Source organism: Brachypodium distachyon, chromosome 1 (genome assembly GCF_000005505.3).
Source record: "Brachypodium distachyon strain Bd21 chromosome 1, Brachypodium_distachyon_v3.0, whole genome shotgun sequence".
In the NCBI taxonomy this organism is placed as follows: domain Eukaryota; kingdom Viridiplantae; phylum Streptophyta; class Magnoliopsida; order Poales; family Poaceae; genus Brachypodium; species Brachypodium distachyon.
The window spans coordinates 43,011,821-43,024,400 of NC_016131.3; the positions used below are offsets into that span (position 1 = coordinate 43,011,821).

The 12,580-nt window shown below is 43.3% G+C and overlaps 1 protein-coding gene and 1 pseudogene across 1 annotated transcript; one reads left to right on the forward strand and one right to left on the reverse strand.

Moving 5' to 3' along the window:
* The first annotated feature begins 178 nt into the window (after positions 1 to 178).
* Positions 179 to 12,484, forward strand: LOC100825895 (putative DNA glycosylase At3g47830). Its single transcript, XM_003563976.4, has 5 exons — positions 179 to 607; positions 679 to 879; positions 9,044 to 9,100; positions 9,171 to 9,418; positions 11,568 to 12,484. Exons 1-4 carry the CDS (start codon positions 275 to 277, stop codon positions 9,411 to 9,413), a joined length of 834 nt encoding a protein of 277 aa, XP_003564024.1. The 5' UTR covers positions 179 to 274; the 3' UTR covers positions 9,414 to 9,418; positions 11,568 to 12,484.
* Positions 5,556 to 8,119, reverse strand: LOC112270160 (annotated as a pseudogene).
* Positions 12,485 to 12,580: the final 96 nt, after the last annotated feature.

Here is a 12,580-nt window from a genome sequence, read left to right on the forward strand (position 1 = left end):
GTTTTTGGTTTTTTGAAGGAAGTAGAATATCAGAAGACTAGTATTTGTCTTTTTTTTTAGAGAGGAAGAAGACTAGTATTTGTCATTAGGCCTCTTGTCTCTAGACCAAGCCCACCCATCTAGATGGACCCATAAACCCATTCCCGTTTACGACGTTCAGGCCTCATATTTTCTCGGCCTCCTCAACTCAAGCCCAAGGTCGGCCTACTACGACCTCGCCTTCCTTCCTCAACGCCTCGCCGCCGACCGCCGCCTCCACGGCGCAACCGGCAAGATGACCCGGAAGCCCAAGCGGAAGCTCCCGGCCTCGCCGGCGAGGTCCGACTCTACTTCGCTTGAGCCCTACCGTGGACACGTCTCTCCCTCCCCCGCCCAATGCCTAGCCGTCCGCGACGCCCTCCTCGCCTTCCACGGCTTCCCCGACGAGTTCGCGCTCTTCCGCCTTCTCCGCCTCGGCCTCTCACCGGAGAACGAGGCTGACCCGCTGACTGAGCGTCCAACCGTCCTTGACGGACTCGTCACCACCCTGCTCTCCCAGAACACCACCGACGCCATCTCCCGCCGCGCATTCGCCTCCCTCAAGGCCGCCTTCCCCTCCTGGGATCAGGTAGGTAGCCACCAGAACCCTTTCATGAAGCTTCTGGAAGTTCCCGCCCCTAACATTGTTCCGTTTTGGAGGTGGTCGACGAGGAGGGGAAAGGGCTGGAGGATGCCATCCGGTGCGGGGGCCTGGCGGCGACGAAGGCGGCAAGGATCCGGGCGATGCTGAGGGACGTGAGGGAGAGGAGGGGCGCGATTTGCCTTGAGTACCTGCGGGAGCTGTCCGTTGATGAGGTGAAGAGGGAACTCTCCCAGTTCAAGGGGATTGGACCGAAGACGGTGAGTTACATCTCTAATCTCTTTATTGCTGCTTCATACTTCATCCCAATGCAAGAATTTTCTGTTCTGTTTGTTGGAAGTTTCTGAAGTTCGATGCAATTCAAACTGAAGATAACAGCTCTCGGTTTGTTGTAAAGGACACCAATCAAAGGAAATACAGTTTATGATTGGGTTCTTCTTGTCTACTTTAGTACTTACTAATATGAACTCAAGCTTTTAACTAAAGACTGCAAATATGAAAAACTCAAGTTATATCTTGTGATTGAAATTGTTGCATATTTTCTTCGACTGTCCTCTAAGTGCAGCGGTTTGGAGCTCTCTTGGGATCCTAGCCCCCACACCCCCGGTGCCTTGCCCAACGCCACCTGCTCACCTGTAACATTCGATTTGGCCAGATGTCCTAATTACTATTCTCTGGAAGATTTGGGATCTAGAAATAGTGTTGTTTTTCGTAATACTTTCCTCATCCAGTCTGTAATAATTCGGAACATCATCCCTCGATGCCACATTATGGTCTCATCAGCTCAAGAAGGCCGATCTAAAGGTAGCCGCAAACGCTTGGCATGACTATCTGACTTAACACAAGATCACACACAAATATATACATGACGCTCATGAGCCGGCACCAATTCAGCATGCTGCATGCATTAACACTTGAAAACTTTCAAAACGTAAGAAGCACAACACAAACGCTTAGATTATTTGGTCAGAATCTTGGTAACAATTCAGTACATGAGCTCACGAACATACATGCTAGCAATTCAGAATTCTCTATCCAGATCAATTAACACTAGATTCAGACCCACATGGTGCTATACTAGTACTGGCCAGGAGAAGAAGGTACGTGCAGTGGTGCATCCGTTAGATTTATTTTGCCGTGTGTTGTTGTTGCCGAGTGCCACGCATGGCACTTGGCAAAGCTGCTCTTTGCTGAGTGTTTATATGGTAGTTCCCATCTGTTTCTATGCCGAGTGTCTCACTCGGCAAAACGTATGCCGGGTGTCAGGGATACTTGGCAAATATGCCAAGTCATGCAGGCTAGCGACGTGAGGCTCCGGGCCGCAAGAGAATTTGTCGTTCGGGTAGTCTAGCCAGCCGGCGGCGATTATTGAATCGGGTGGTATGCCTCTTGAGAACAAGTCCATTCGAGAGATCAAGAGGGCAGAGTGAGGGCCTAATTACCCGTCAAATCTCAGTTAGAGTTTAATAATTAGTGATGTACCAAACTACCCTTTCTAAATGACTTTGAGATCCGTAAAAAGATCCAAGTGGGTGTGGTGAAGCAAACCTCTTATTTTACAGCATGGATTATTGGAGTAACAATTCTTCTACAGCTTTACAACATGTAAACTTCCACACGGCATTGATGTAGAAGACCTAAAACATTTCTGACAACACTACACTGTATATAGATGATCATTTTCTCACATATATATATATATCCACCAACATGCTCCGCTATCCACGAAATCTTGAGTGAACAGAGGACTTCTATCACTCAAGTTTGCTAAGGGTAGGGATGACAGGTTGGGCTGATCGGGACGGCCACAAAATCTGTGGGATCACGGAGGACTTTTATCACTCAAATTTTGCTAGTGGTCGTTCTCGCCACCATTGCCACTTCCGCGTTGTTTAAGACTCCATCTCCATATCCTAACACCTTTAAAAACCTTTAATTTAAAGAGCTCAAAAAGTTAAGAAATTAGAAACTGAATTGTTAATTGCGTCTGCTGCACAGATTTGCTGTCCAATTATGCTTCCCTAGTAGGGATACATGATTACTGCTATTGCTTTGTGTTTTCTGATTAGAACTAACAAAGCCCATCCTTGTCCATACCAGAAGGCCTTTGGCTTTCCAAGTGCTGAAGAAGAACAAACAAAACTGTACATAGTTATAGACGAGAAAGAAACAAGCAACAAGGGATCAGATCGATCACTTTGCCCCACTATGCAATGTCGTCGCTATCCATTTGGTGTACTCGGTCTTGATCTTCTTCAACGTCACCTAGGAAGCACGGATACGTTGATACGTATCTGATACGCGATATGGGGATACCGCGATACATCAATTTTTTAAAAACATAGATACGGGGATACGTTTCTATATATATGTTAAATAATAAAAAAATACAGAAAGTATAAATTATTATATGAGAAGCAGCCAAAAATTTAACTCCATTGCAAGATTGTTGCCCAGTTCCCTGCAGTGCTCGAGCTCAAGCTCCCAACTGAAGCTGACGCTCTTCTTGCTATGGCTGACCTGGGCAGAGAAGGAGAGAACTGGGAGAAGAGAAGTCAAGAACAATCACCCATTCCGCGTGAACAGAGAAGGGAGATGGGTAGGATAAATCGATGGCTGATGGGCTTCTTCTGATGTTTAGTTTCCCGTATCCACAAGTATCGGGAAGTATCCCTCACGAATCGGATATTTTTTAATTTTTTTTAGATCGAAAAATTATCCGATACGGGCAAAATACGTATCGGGGAGTATCCGGGCGTATCCCCGTATCCATGCAGTATCCGATACGGATACGCCGGCTCAGAGCTGTATCCGTGTTTCGTAGAACGTCACGACCACGTCGCGCATTGTCATCCTCTGCTCAGGCGAGTCGCTGGAGCAGAGCAAACCCAGCTTGATTACTGACACAAGAAAGCCATTGTCCAAGCTGCAGCCCGAAAGAGAGGAGTCTTGCAGTACATGGCCATCGATGACTTGGACAAGCTCTGTTGGGAATGCCCGATTAACCCACTGCCTAAGGCTTAGTTCTGCGCCGAACATAGCATCGGTGGGTCTCCTTCCAGTGAAGACTTCAAGGATCATGATCCCATAGCTGAACACATCGCTCTTCCGTGATGCTTTTCCAAAAGACCCGTACTCTGCTTAAAAACAAAAAAAGGAAATTAAAATATAGCTGTGCAACCTTGTTAATTATAGTGGAGCCATAATTATCAATCCTTTAAGTAATTGGTTGAGCAGGATAACAAGAGTAGCTGATTAAGTACCTGGTGCCATGTACCCAACTGTTCCAGGCATGCTCGAACATGTCACTGAGTTTTCATCTAGAAGCAACCTTGCAATGCCAAAGTCTGCCACATGCGCAGTCATCTCCCAATCAAACAACACATTGCTCGGCTTCAAGTCACAGTGCAAGATCAGCTCGTAGTGCTCATGGTGCAGATACTCCATTGCCATTGACACATCAAGCATGATGTCCATTCTCACAAGGAACCCCAGGCGGCCTATACTATGAGACTGGTAAAGGAGCGTCTCTAAGTTTCCATTTGGCATGTACTGAAGCACTAGTGCTCTGAAGTCAAGGTTGCAACAGGTGCTGAGTATCTTTACCAAGTTGCGGTGTCGCACCATGCGAAGCACTCGACACTCAACATCGAAACTTTGGATGGCATGCTCTAGCTGCATGTCAAGAACTTTTATTCAAGAACTTTTATTGCAACCAACAAACGGCTATTTAGTTGGCCCTTAAAGACTTTTCCAAAGCTTCCAGATCCCAAGATGTTATCTTCATTGAAATTATCAGTTGCAAGAATGAGCTCATGATGAGAGACTATCTTATGGCCCATGACACCGGTTGGATCAATAGAAGCTTTGTCCTTTCCCTTCATAAGTTTCTTTCCAATCGCGAGGTATAAGCAAATGGCAATGGCACCAAAAGCTAATATGAGTGTTGGAAGTAGGAATTGTAGCAAGTGTCTATTACTTGAGTGAGATCTGTCACGACATGGTGAAAACCGTAGGCGTGGAGCGCCACATAGCCCAGCATTCCCATTCAATGATTGCACAGTGAGGTTTGAGAAAACACCTCCCTCGGGTATTTGGCCTTGCAGACTATTGAATGAGAGGTTCAAGGTAGTCAAATAGGTAAAGTTGGCAAGGAACATGGGAATGGTACCCGAGAGATTATTAAATGAAAGGTCTAATGATGTTATGCCTTTTAGTTTTACTAGTTGGCCTGGAATTGAGCCACTGAAGGAGTTGTGTGATAAATTTAGGTAGATTAGCATATTAAGTTGTCCAAATGACTCTGGGATCGTTCCTATCAAGAAGTTGGAAGAAAGGTCCATTTGATATGTTTGACTTAGACCAGAAACATCGGCTGGTAGTACACCAACAAAGGAATTGTGAGAAATATCCAGTTTGATAAGTTTAGGGTCCCTTTTGTTTAGGCTGTAGCTTCTGCTTATTTAGCTTCTAGGGGCTATAAGCCAACAAGCTAAAACAAACATCTCACTTCCAGCTGGCCGGAGAGAAGAAGCTCCAGCCGAAATTGCACTACACAGCACAAGCACCTCTTTTGGTGCTTCTCTTCCTGGCTGGAGCTTGTACAAATTCCCACGCCCCTTTACCCTTCTCACGTATCCTCTATTTACACCAGAAATGCCACTGCCCTGAAACCGAATCGTTTTCTTCCCCACGAACACGCAGTCCACCAGAAAGCCATCCCGACGCTCCATTCCCCTTTCACGAGACAAGCCGACCTGCCTCAGCCCCTCTGCGTCCTCCGCCTCCGACCGCTGCCGGCTCACCTCCGCCGGTCGCCTTCCCGTCCTCCGCCTCCTCGCCATCTTCCTCCATCCGAACGGATCTGCGCAAGTGTTCTGGACGCCGTCAACCCGCCGACCAGCCCTCACCTCATCTGCGTCGAGATCTCGCCGTAGCCAGCCAAGTGCGCCGCTGGCCTGCCTCAACGAATCCCCATCGTGCACTGGCCCTGTGTCAGTTCCTCTCCGCCCGCTTGACGTCGTCCCGTCCGGGTCAGCCAGATGCAGTGTTCCTGGATCCAGTGTTCTCGTCATATCCAGTGTTCTTGATTTATGCCTAAACGTGTATTAGTAAAATTGGTGATTCAAAAGTGAAATTGGTTGCAGCGGCTGTTACATCTGACATCTCTTCCTGGCAGTGTTCGCTTTTTCCTTTCCTGTTTGAACTCCAGTACCTGAACCTGCATGTGATTTCATTAATGAAACTAGGAGCCTGCCTCTTTCTAAAAAAGAAAAGTTTATGGTGATATGAGGAATGAGCGATGCTTTATGTCTCCTGTAGGGATGATGATTTTTTTTTTCAATCTGTGCACTATGGTGTTTTATGTCTAGTGCACAACAGTTTCAACACGTGAACTCTGTGTAGTACGTTGCTATTTCTCTATTATGGACTATGGAAAAATGTACTCAATAAGTCAATATTACTATTATCCGTTATGACATTGTGTGGTTAACTTTTGGACTACGATTAATTATGACAATGGCTCCATTAGTAGTATTTTTCTCATTGTCAACGTTACATAATACTTCCTCTGATCCTGAATTCTTGTCGTCGTTTTAGTTCAAATTTGTACTAAAAACCATAACAAAAATTTAGGATCGGAGGAATAATATTTTACACCGAAAAAACCCTGTTAAATTCGTCATTTGCGCTTAAATCAGCAAACTGAACATGGGCATTACGGACATTGCACTTTCATCCATGTGCAGCCACAGTTTCACTGCCATCCTAAACGAACAGCAGGTCAGGTTCAGCTCCAGCCTTCCAGCTCCAGCAGAAAATTAGCTTTTTCCAGCACCAGCTAGCTTGAGTTCAGCTCTAGCCTAAACAAAGGCAGCCTTATTCAGGTGGAAAAAGCTCGCAGGTATCGTTGAACTTAGCTGGTTATTGGACAAGTCGATATTTTCTAACCAACTAAGATTATGAAAGCTGTCTGGTATAGAGCCTGAGAATTGGTTTGCTTGGAGAAACAACTTCGACTCTTGAGCATACCCATTTGTGTTGGGATGTGGCCTAACATGTCATTGTGGGAGAGATCAAGGTATGCAAGATTTTCCAACATAGCGATCGATTCTGGGATAGGGTCAGTGAATTTATTGTTACTAAGATCTATCCGCTCAAGGTTGCTTATATTTGAAATTGATGATGGAAGTCCACCTATTAACTTGTTGTCACCTGCAATGAAAGCGGTTAACCGTGATGTGAGGTTTTCCACATTCCCATGGAGGAGGCCTGTAAAAGATTTTTTTTGTATCACAAGGACTTCAAGCTGTCTGCAATTGGGAAGAGCCAACAAGAAGTCTAGGTTCCCCTCTAAATTGTTATCTGACAAATCAAGCACGTTCATAGCTGCATTTTCCCCAAGTGTTGTTGGTACTTGGCCAGATAGTTGATTCCCTCCCAAATATAGGTAAGACAAGTTGGATAAGTTGCCGATAGAAGCTGGAATTTTACCGTCAATCGATTGCCTCCAAGATACAGATATGATAGTTCTTGCATAAGAGATAATTCTGGTGGAATCTTTCCTTTTAGATTGCCATTGGATAGGTCTAGTTTAGCAAGTCTGGTAAGGTTTCTTAGAGCAGCTGGGATTGAGCCCGTAAGGTTATTAAAACCCAAGGTAAGCCATTCGAGGTGTGACAATTTCGCTAACCACACTGGCACAACATCCACAAAAGAATTTCCAGCCAAGGAAATAACTTGTAGGTATTGGCATGATGCAAGCCCTGACGGGAACCGACCGAAAAATTTATTACTAGATAGTTCGATAACTGGCAACATTGGGAGGCTGAAACTTTGATTGTTTGGAATCATTCCTGTTAGGTTACGGTTCCTTCCTAGTGCCAAAACTTGCAGCCTGGACATGTTGTACATGGCTTTTGGCACTAGGCCAGAGAGTTGATTGAAATTTAGGTTCAATGACTCAAGCATGGATAGGGATGCAATGACTTGTGGTATAGGACCTGACAGGCTGTTATTTCTAAAATTGATGGACATCAGGGAAGGCGTGTTGTTGAACAAATACGGTGGTATTCGGCCAGTCAAGTCATTTCCGTACAGATTAATTTCCCTAAGGTTGTGGACATGCACGACACAATTTGGAAACCACATAATTAATAATTTTAGAATTTAATTATATCATGATGAGACAGACTTGGATTTGTTCCAACACCAATCATATTTTATTTGGATGCATGACTATTTTATTTCCTTTGTGCACCATATACAATAAAGAAAAGGTGGAGATTAGTACTGCTCATATTTGATACCCGTACATAGTTCCAGAAAAATCCTTATCATAATTCACATGCGAGCTATCTAGCGTGTGGCCCATAATGACTAAATGCACATTATTGATTGAGAGTTGAGCTGGTCCATCAAAGATACCGTCCAAGCTGTGACTCTTTGCCTGGCGACTTGCTAACAACTCAATCCCAGGCTCCCAGCACAATATGTACATGTGAAGCGGTATATATGTGGCACAGTGAACTGATTGCCCCATCTTAGTTCGACAAAAGGACTCGTGGAACTAGGCATGCCTTGGTCAACTGTCTCATGGTGAAGAGGTTCGTCAACGAGATATTACGTACATGCATATACATGTTCAGTGGACCACTTTGTTAAACAATGCCAATCTGGTTTGCAATTAGAAATGTATGAGATGGGAGACCTGGACAAAACGTCCACAAGATAACACAATCTTAGCAAGGATTCATTCTATATGTATACTTATGCACGCGCCCAAATAGCCTAATTCCAGAAGGCATGTGACTGTTCTAAGTGCACAAGGACAGAACATCCATGCATAGTGATTGAGGCATGTCATTGAGATTGATCACAACGACATAGATGAGATCGATAGAAGCAGCCAAGGGAGATCGATCATGGTACTGCACTATGCGATTTCATTGTTGTACATTTGGTGATCTAAAAAAAAGTTGCATTTTAATATGAGTTAGTCTTGGGCCTTGATGGAAGAGATTTATTTTTACATTGTTTGAGCTTAGGCTGGCAATAGCCACCAACTACCAATTTTAGCTTTGAAATGAATGGCTGACCCTAACTAGTGATTGAGGTATGTTTCAGCAATATGATGGAGGCATGGAGCTTCTTCCATGTTTTTATAGATAGAGTACAATGGTTCCTATCCTTCTCTTCTTAACTGAAGTTGGTGATCCAGAAGCATTTATAGTTTGTGATCCAGAATGAAACACCAGCATTCCTACTCAATAAAAACGCAAAAGGGTCCTATAGTTTGTGTTAGTGCTGTTTTAATTACTTGTTTCATTCCATTATTGCAGCTGTTTGATTTTCTGATCGCGTGAGGCTGCAGAATCAAACATATGACTGATGCCATTTTTCTGATTATGGATGTTATGACAGATGGCATGTGTGCTGATGTTCTATCTTCAAAAGGATGATTTTCCTGTAGATACTCATGTACGTGATACCTCTGGGCATTTGTTTAATGTGCACCAAGTATGTGTGGTAACACATATTTCTGCTATAGGTACTCCGCATTACAAAGGCTATTGGTTGGGTTCCTTCAACAGCAACTAGGGAGAAGGCATACATTCACCTGAATAAGAAAATTCCTGATGATCTGAAGTTTGACTTGAATTGTCTATTCGTTACTCATGGCAAGCTTTGTCCATCATGTACAAAAAAGCTAGGAGCACAGAAACTCAAGGTTGCCAATGCTACTTGTCCCTTAGCAAGTTACTGTTGTATTGCGGAAAAGATACAGCAATAGCCAAGGTAAGCTATTCGCTCCAGAGTATAGATATTTTTTCTCAGTGGACAATAGTGGAGGTTCCTACTTAGTAAATATATTAAAACAAAATGTACTGCAGATCTATAAGACTGAGAAAGAAACTCATTAAGAGGACTCAGTAGTAAAGTAACATTAGTTTAGGCTGCTGATTTTACGGATGAAGTTCTTTTACATGATTTAGCCTCGCTAGAGTTGCCTTTATACTGGAGATATCAATCACCTAAGTTTCACAGCACGGGGATACGGGTACTGGATATGGATATAGGAATACTGCATTTTCTAAAAATTGCCATTGGACGATGCAGTGAGTATCTATATAACCTATAAAGTTGATCACCACTAACTGCAATTAATGTTTGCAAGTTTGACATGCAAGGTGTCCACATCATCATCCACATCATGGGCATTAAAAGGCTCCACATCACCATCCATATCATATGCTTGTTGTACAATAGGGATCCATTTTGGTGGTCCATTCGAATTTAATATTTTGATACATAAGATTTTTCATCTTCGCGTTGCATATAAATATTTCACCAAACACACATATTTTCACGATATGTATGCCAATTTTTCTAAGATCTACGAATATTTAGGTTGACGAAACTTCACTTTTCGGTTTCTTCGAAATTGTTAATGTTCATGCACATCAAAATTACACCTATTGTTTTGTTGCATAGGTGTTATGAATGATAAAATCGTTTTGTACTGCAATATTCATATTTATTTTACATTAAATCATATTATTATCATTTGTTTCTAAAATCATATTCAGACATGCATATAGAATTTTCTGCGGCAACGGCGGGGAATCACCTAGTTTATGTATATAGAGAAGAAAAAAAATACCAAATGTATGGCTGTAAACAATACTATAGAGGATACTTAGGGCCGTGATAGCTACATAAGGTTATCGTAATAGCTCCCACTTCCACTCTTGATGCCACTACCAATCTTCGACTGGCCACTGGTGCTGGCTGTTATGCTGCCACTGGAAGCCATGACCTTCCCTACCAGTGAAAAGCAGCAAGCAATCAACAAACTAAAGCGGCCAACAAGCAGCAGCTATCCAGCAACCAATATCACTGACCAATTAAAAACACGGGGGGAGGGGGGAGTTGCCTAGTCTGGAGCTGGCTAGGTGCTAGAGGCGGTGCAGGGATAGTGCAGGGGAGAGGCAAGCAGTGGAGACCTTTGCAGCGGGATGATCTAGCGTGCTACAACTGGGCATTGGACCAAGTATTTTACTTACCAAGTATCCTCTAAAGTATCCCAGCTGTATTCCAAAAATTTAAATCTGAAAAAATGGAATACTCTTCGTATCCAATAAGGCAGTTCTGAGCCGTATACATGCAATGTAGTCAATAACAATACCTTGATCAATACTTACTGAGTATGATGCAACGTAGTTGATAACACTATAACAGTATTAGAGTACCTTGATCAATATTTGCTGAGTATGATGAGTGCCAAAACATGTAAATTAGGGTTTTTGAAAAATGTTGCATACTAAAGAAGATGATTTCCTATGGCCAAGAACAATCTGTTCAAGTGGTTCCATATTCAAATCGGTCAAGTTTTCTGTAGCGTGGTTGTGAAAGAAAAGGAAATGATACAAATTATAGGTATCTCATCAAGCTATCGTGCATTCGATAAGCCACCTATTTTGGGGTAAAAGTATTAGCGCCAATCCAGAGAGGCGAAAGATATGTGGCGCTCTAGTCAGCGGTGAGAAGGAAAGACCTGACTTCAACTATTATCAAACAGCAAAAGAAATTATCTAGCGCAGAAGCACCCACCTAGCAGCAAAACGAAAACAATAGAAAACTAGCGTTAGCGGGGGGATGTTATAAGGTCATGCTCAACGCCTGATATCGAGTAACTTGAGTTTTTTAGAATGTTATATAATTATTATTTTTTGCTCTCATCATTCTCTGTTTTAATTTTACCTAGTTATTTGATATTGAGCTGTGGTCCTTTTCTTGTATCTGGATACCGTAAAAGTGTAGTCTTATGTCCCGTTTTATAGACGTTTGCTTACTGCCAAAAGCACTTATGAACATCTGAAATATGCATCCCTAATAGTTGCAACAATCCGTCCAAGCATAACTGAAATGCTCCTTCTCTGTGTAGGGAACCTTCTATTGGTCTTGGACTTTCAAAAGAGTAACCCTCCCAACAGCTGTAGTGGTAAAAGAATTTATGTTTTTTGGTGCCCTGTACTTGCATACATGGTAGCGTTTGGTCGAGAGCATCCAGTTGTATGATTTCTCGGGTTCCACATCTTGTGTAGTTATTAGGAAGCTTCCAGCTCTATGATGTCAAGCTAGGTCTCGTGTGAACTCATGTTTACCTACTAGCAGTAAGGAAACAGAAGGATGTGGTTAATTTGACTGAAGAACACCAAAAGACTTCGCTACCTAGCGCCTGATACAGAGAGAAGATGCTGACAGATGAAGACCAACCAGTTGTGTATATCTGGTAACCTCGCTTTCTGGTGCACATGACCTCTTGCGCCAGTCGAGGTGGCTTGTGATTTTCAGAGCAAGCACTTGCTGACTGTGAGCAAAAGATTCATCTAAATGCAACCTGGAGCTGAGTGTCTCCACCCCACCAGCCTGAAAGGGATGTGGATTCAGCCGCTCAGGCACTTGATCTTGACTGGGCATTGGGAATTTTGCATGGACAAGAGGTGGACCCCTGATCCGCATTTGATGCTTGTGAGTAGAGCAATGTGCTCTGTGATGTGACTGGAGCAGCTGGGCGGTTCGCTTCTTGCTTACATGAACTTGGTAAACTCAAGGACTTGCTTTAAAACTTTCATTAGGCTGTAAGGCACTCCTGCAGGCTAATCTTGGAGCCTTGCGTTGGTGGGAACATCTGATGAGAAAGTGGAGCACTTTTTGTAACCTCTCTCTGAGAAGTAACCACCACTTTCGAGGACATCTTTAGCTACCCCATGAATGATAGAGTGTGATCTTTGCTTCAAGTGTTGAGCATGGCATCAACGGAAGTGTAGTCACATCACAGATATTAATACGATTCTAACTCGGCTGCTTTGTTAGAAGAATACTTCCTCCGTCCCAAAATAACAAAATGACTGATATGTATATCAGTTATTTTGGGACGGAGGGAGTATATGTGAA

Coding starts and splice junctions, on each gene's coding strand:
- LOC100825895 (XM_003563976.4), top strand. CDS start 275: ATGACCCGGAAGCCCAAGCGGAAGCTCCCGGCCTCGCCGGCGAGGTCC. Junction 608..678: donor CCTTCCCCTCCTGGGATCAG/GTAGGTAGCCAC, acceptor TCCGTTTTGGAG/GTGGTCGACGAGGAGGGGAA. Junction 9,101..9,170: donor ATTTTCCTGTAGATACTCAT/GTACGTGATACC, acceptor TTTCTGCTATAG/GTACTCCGCATTACAAAGGC.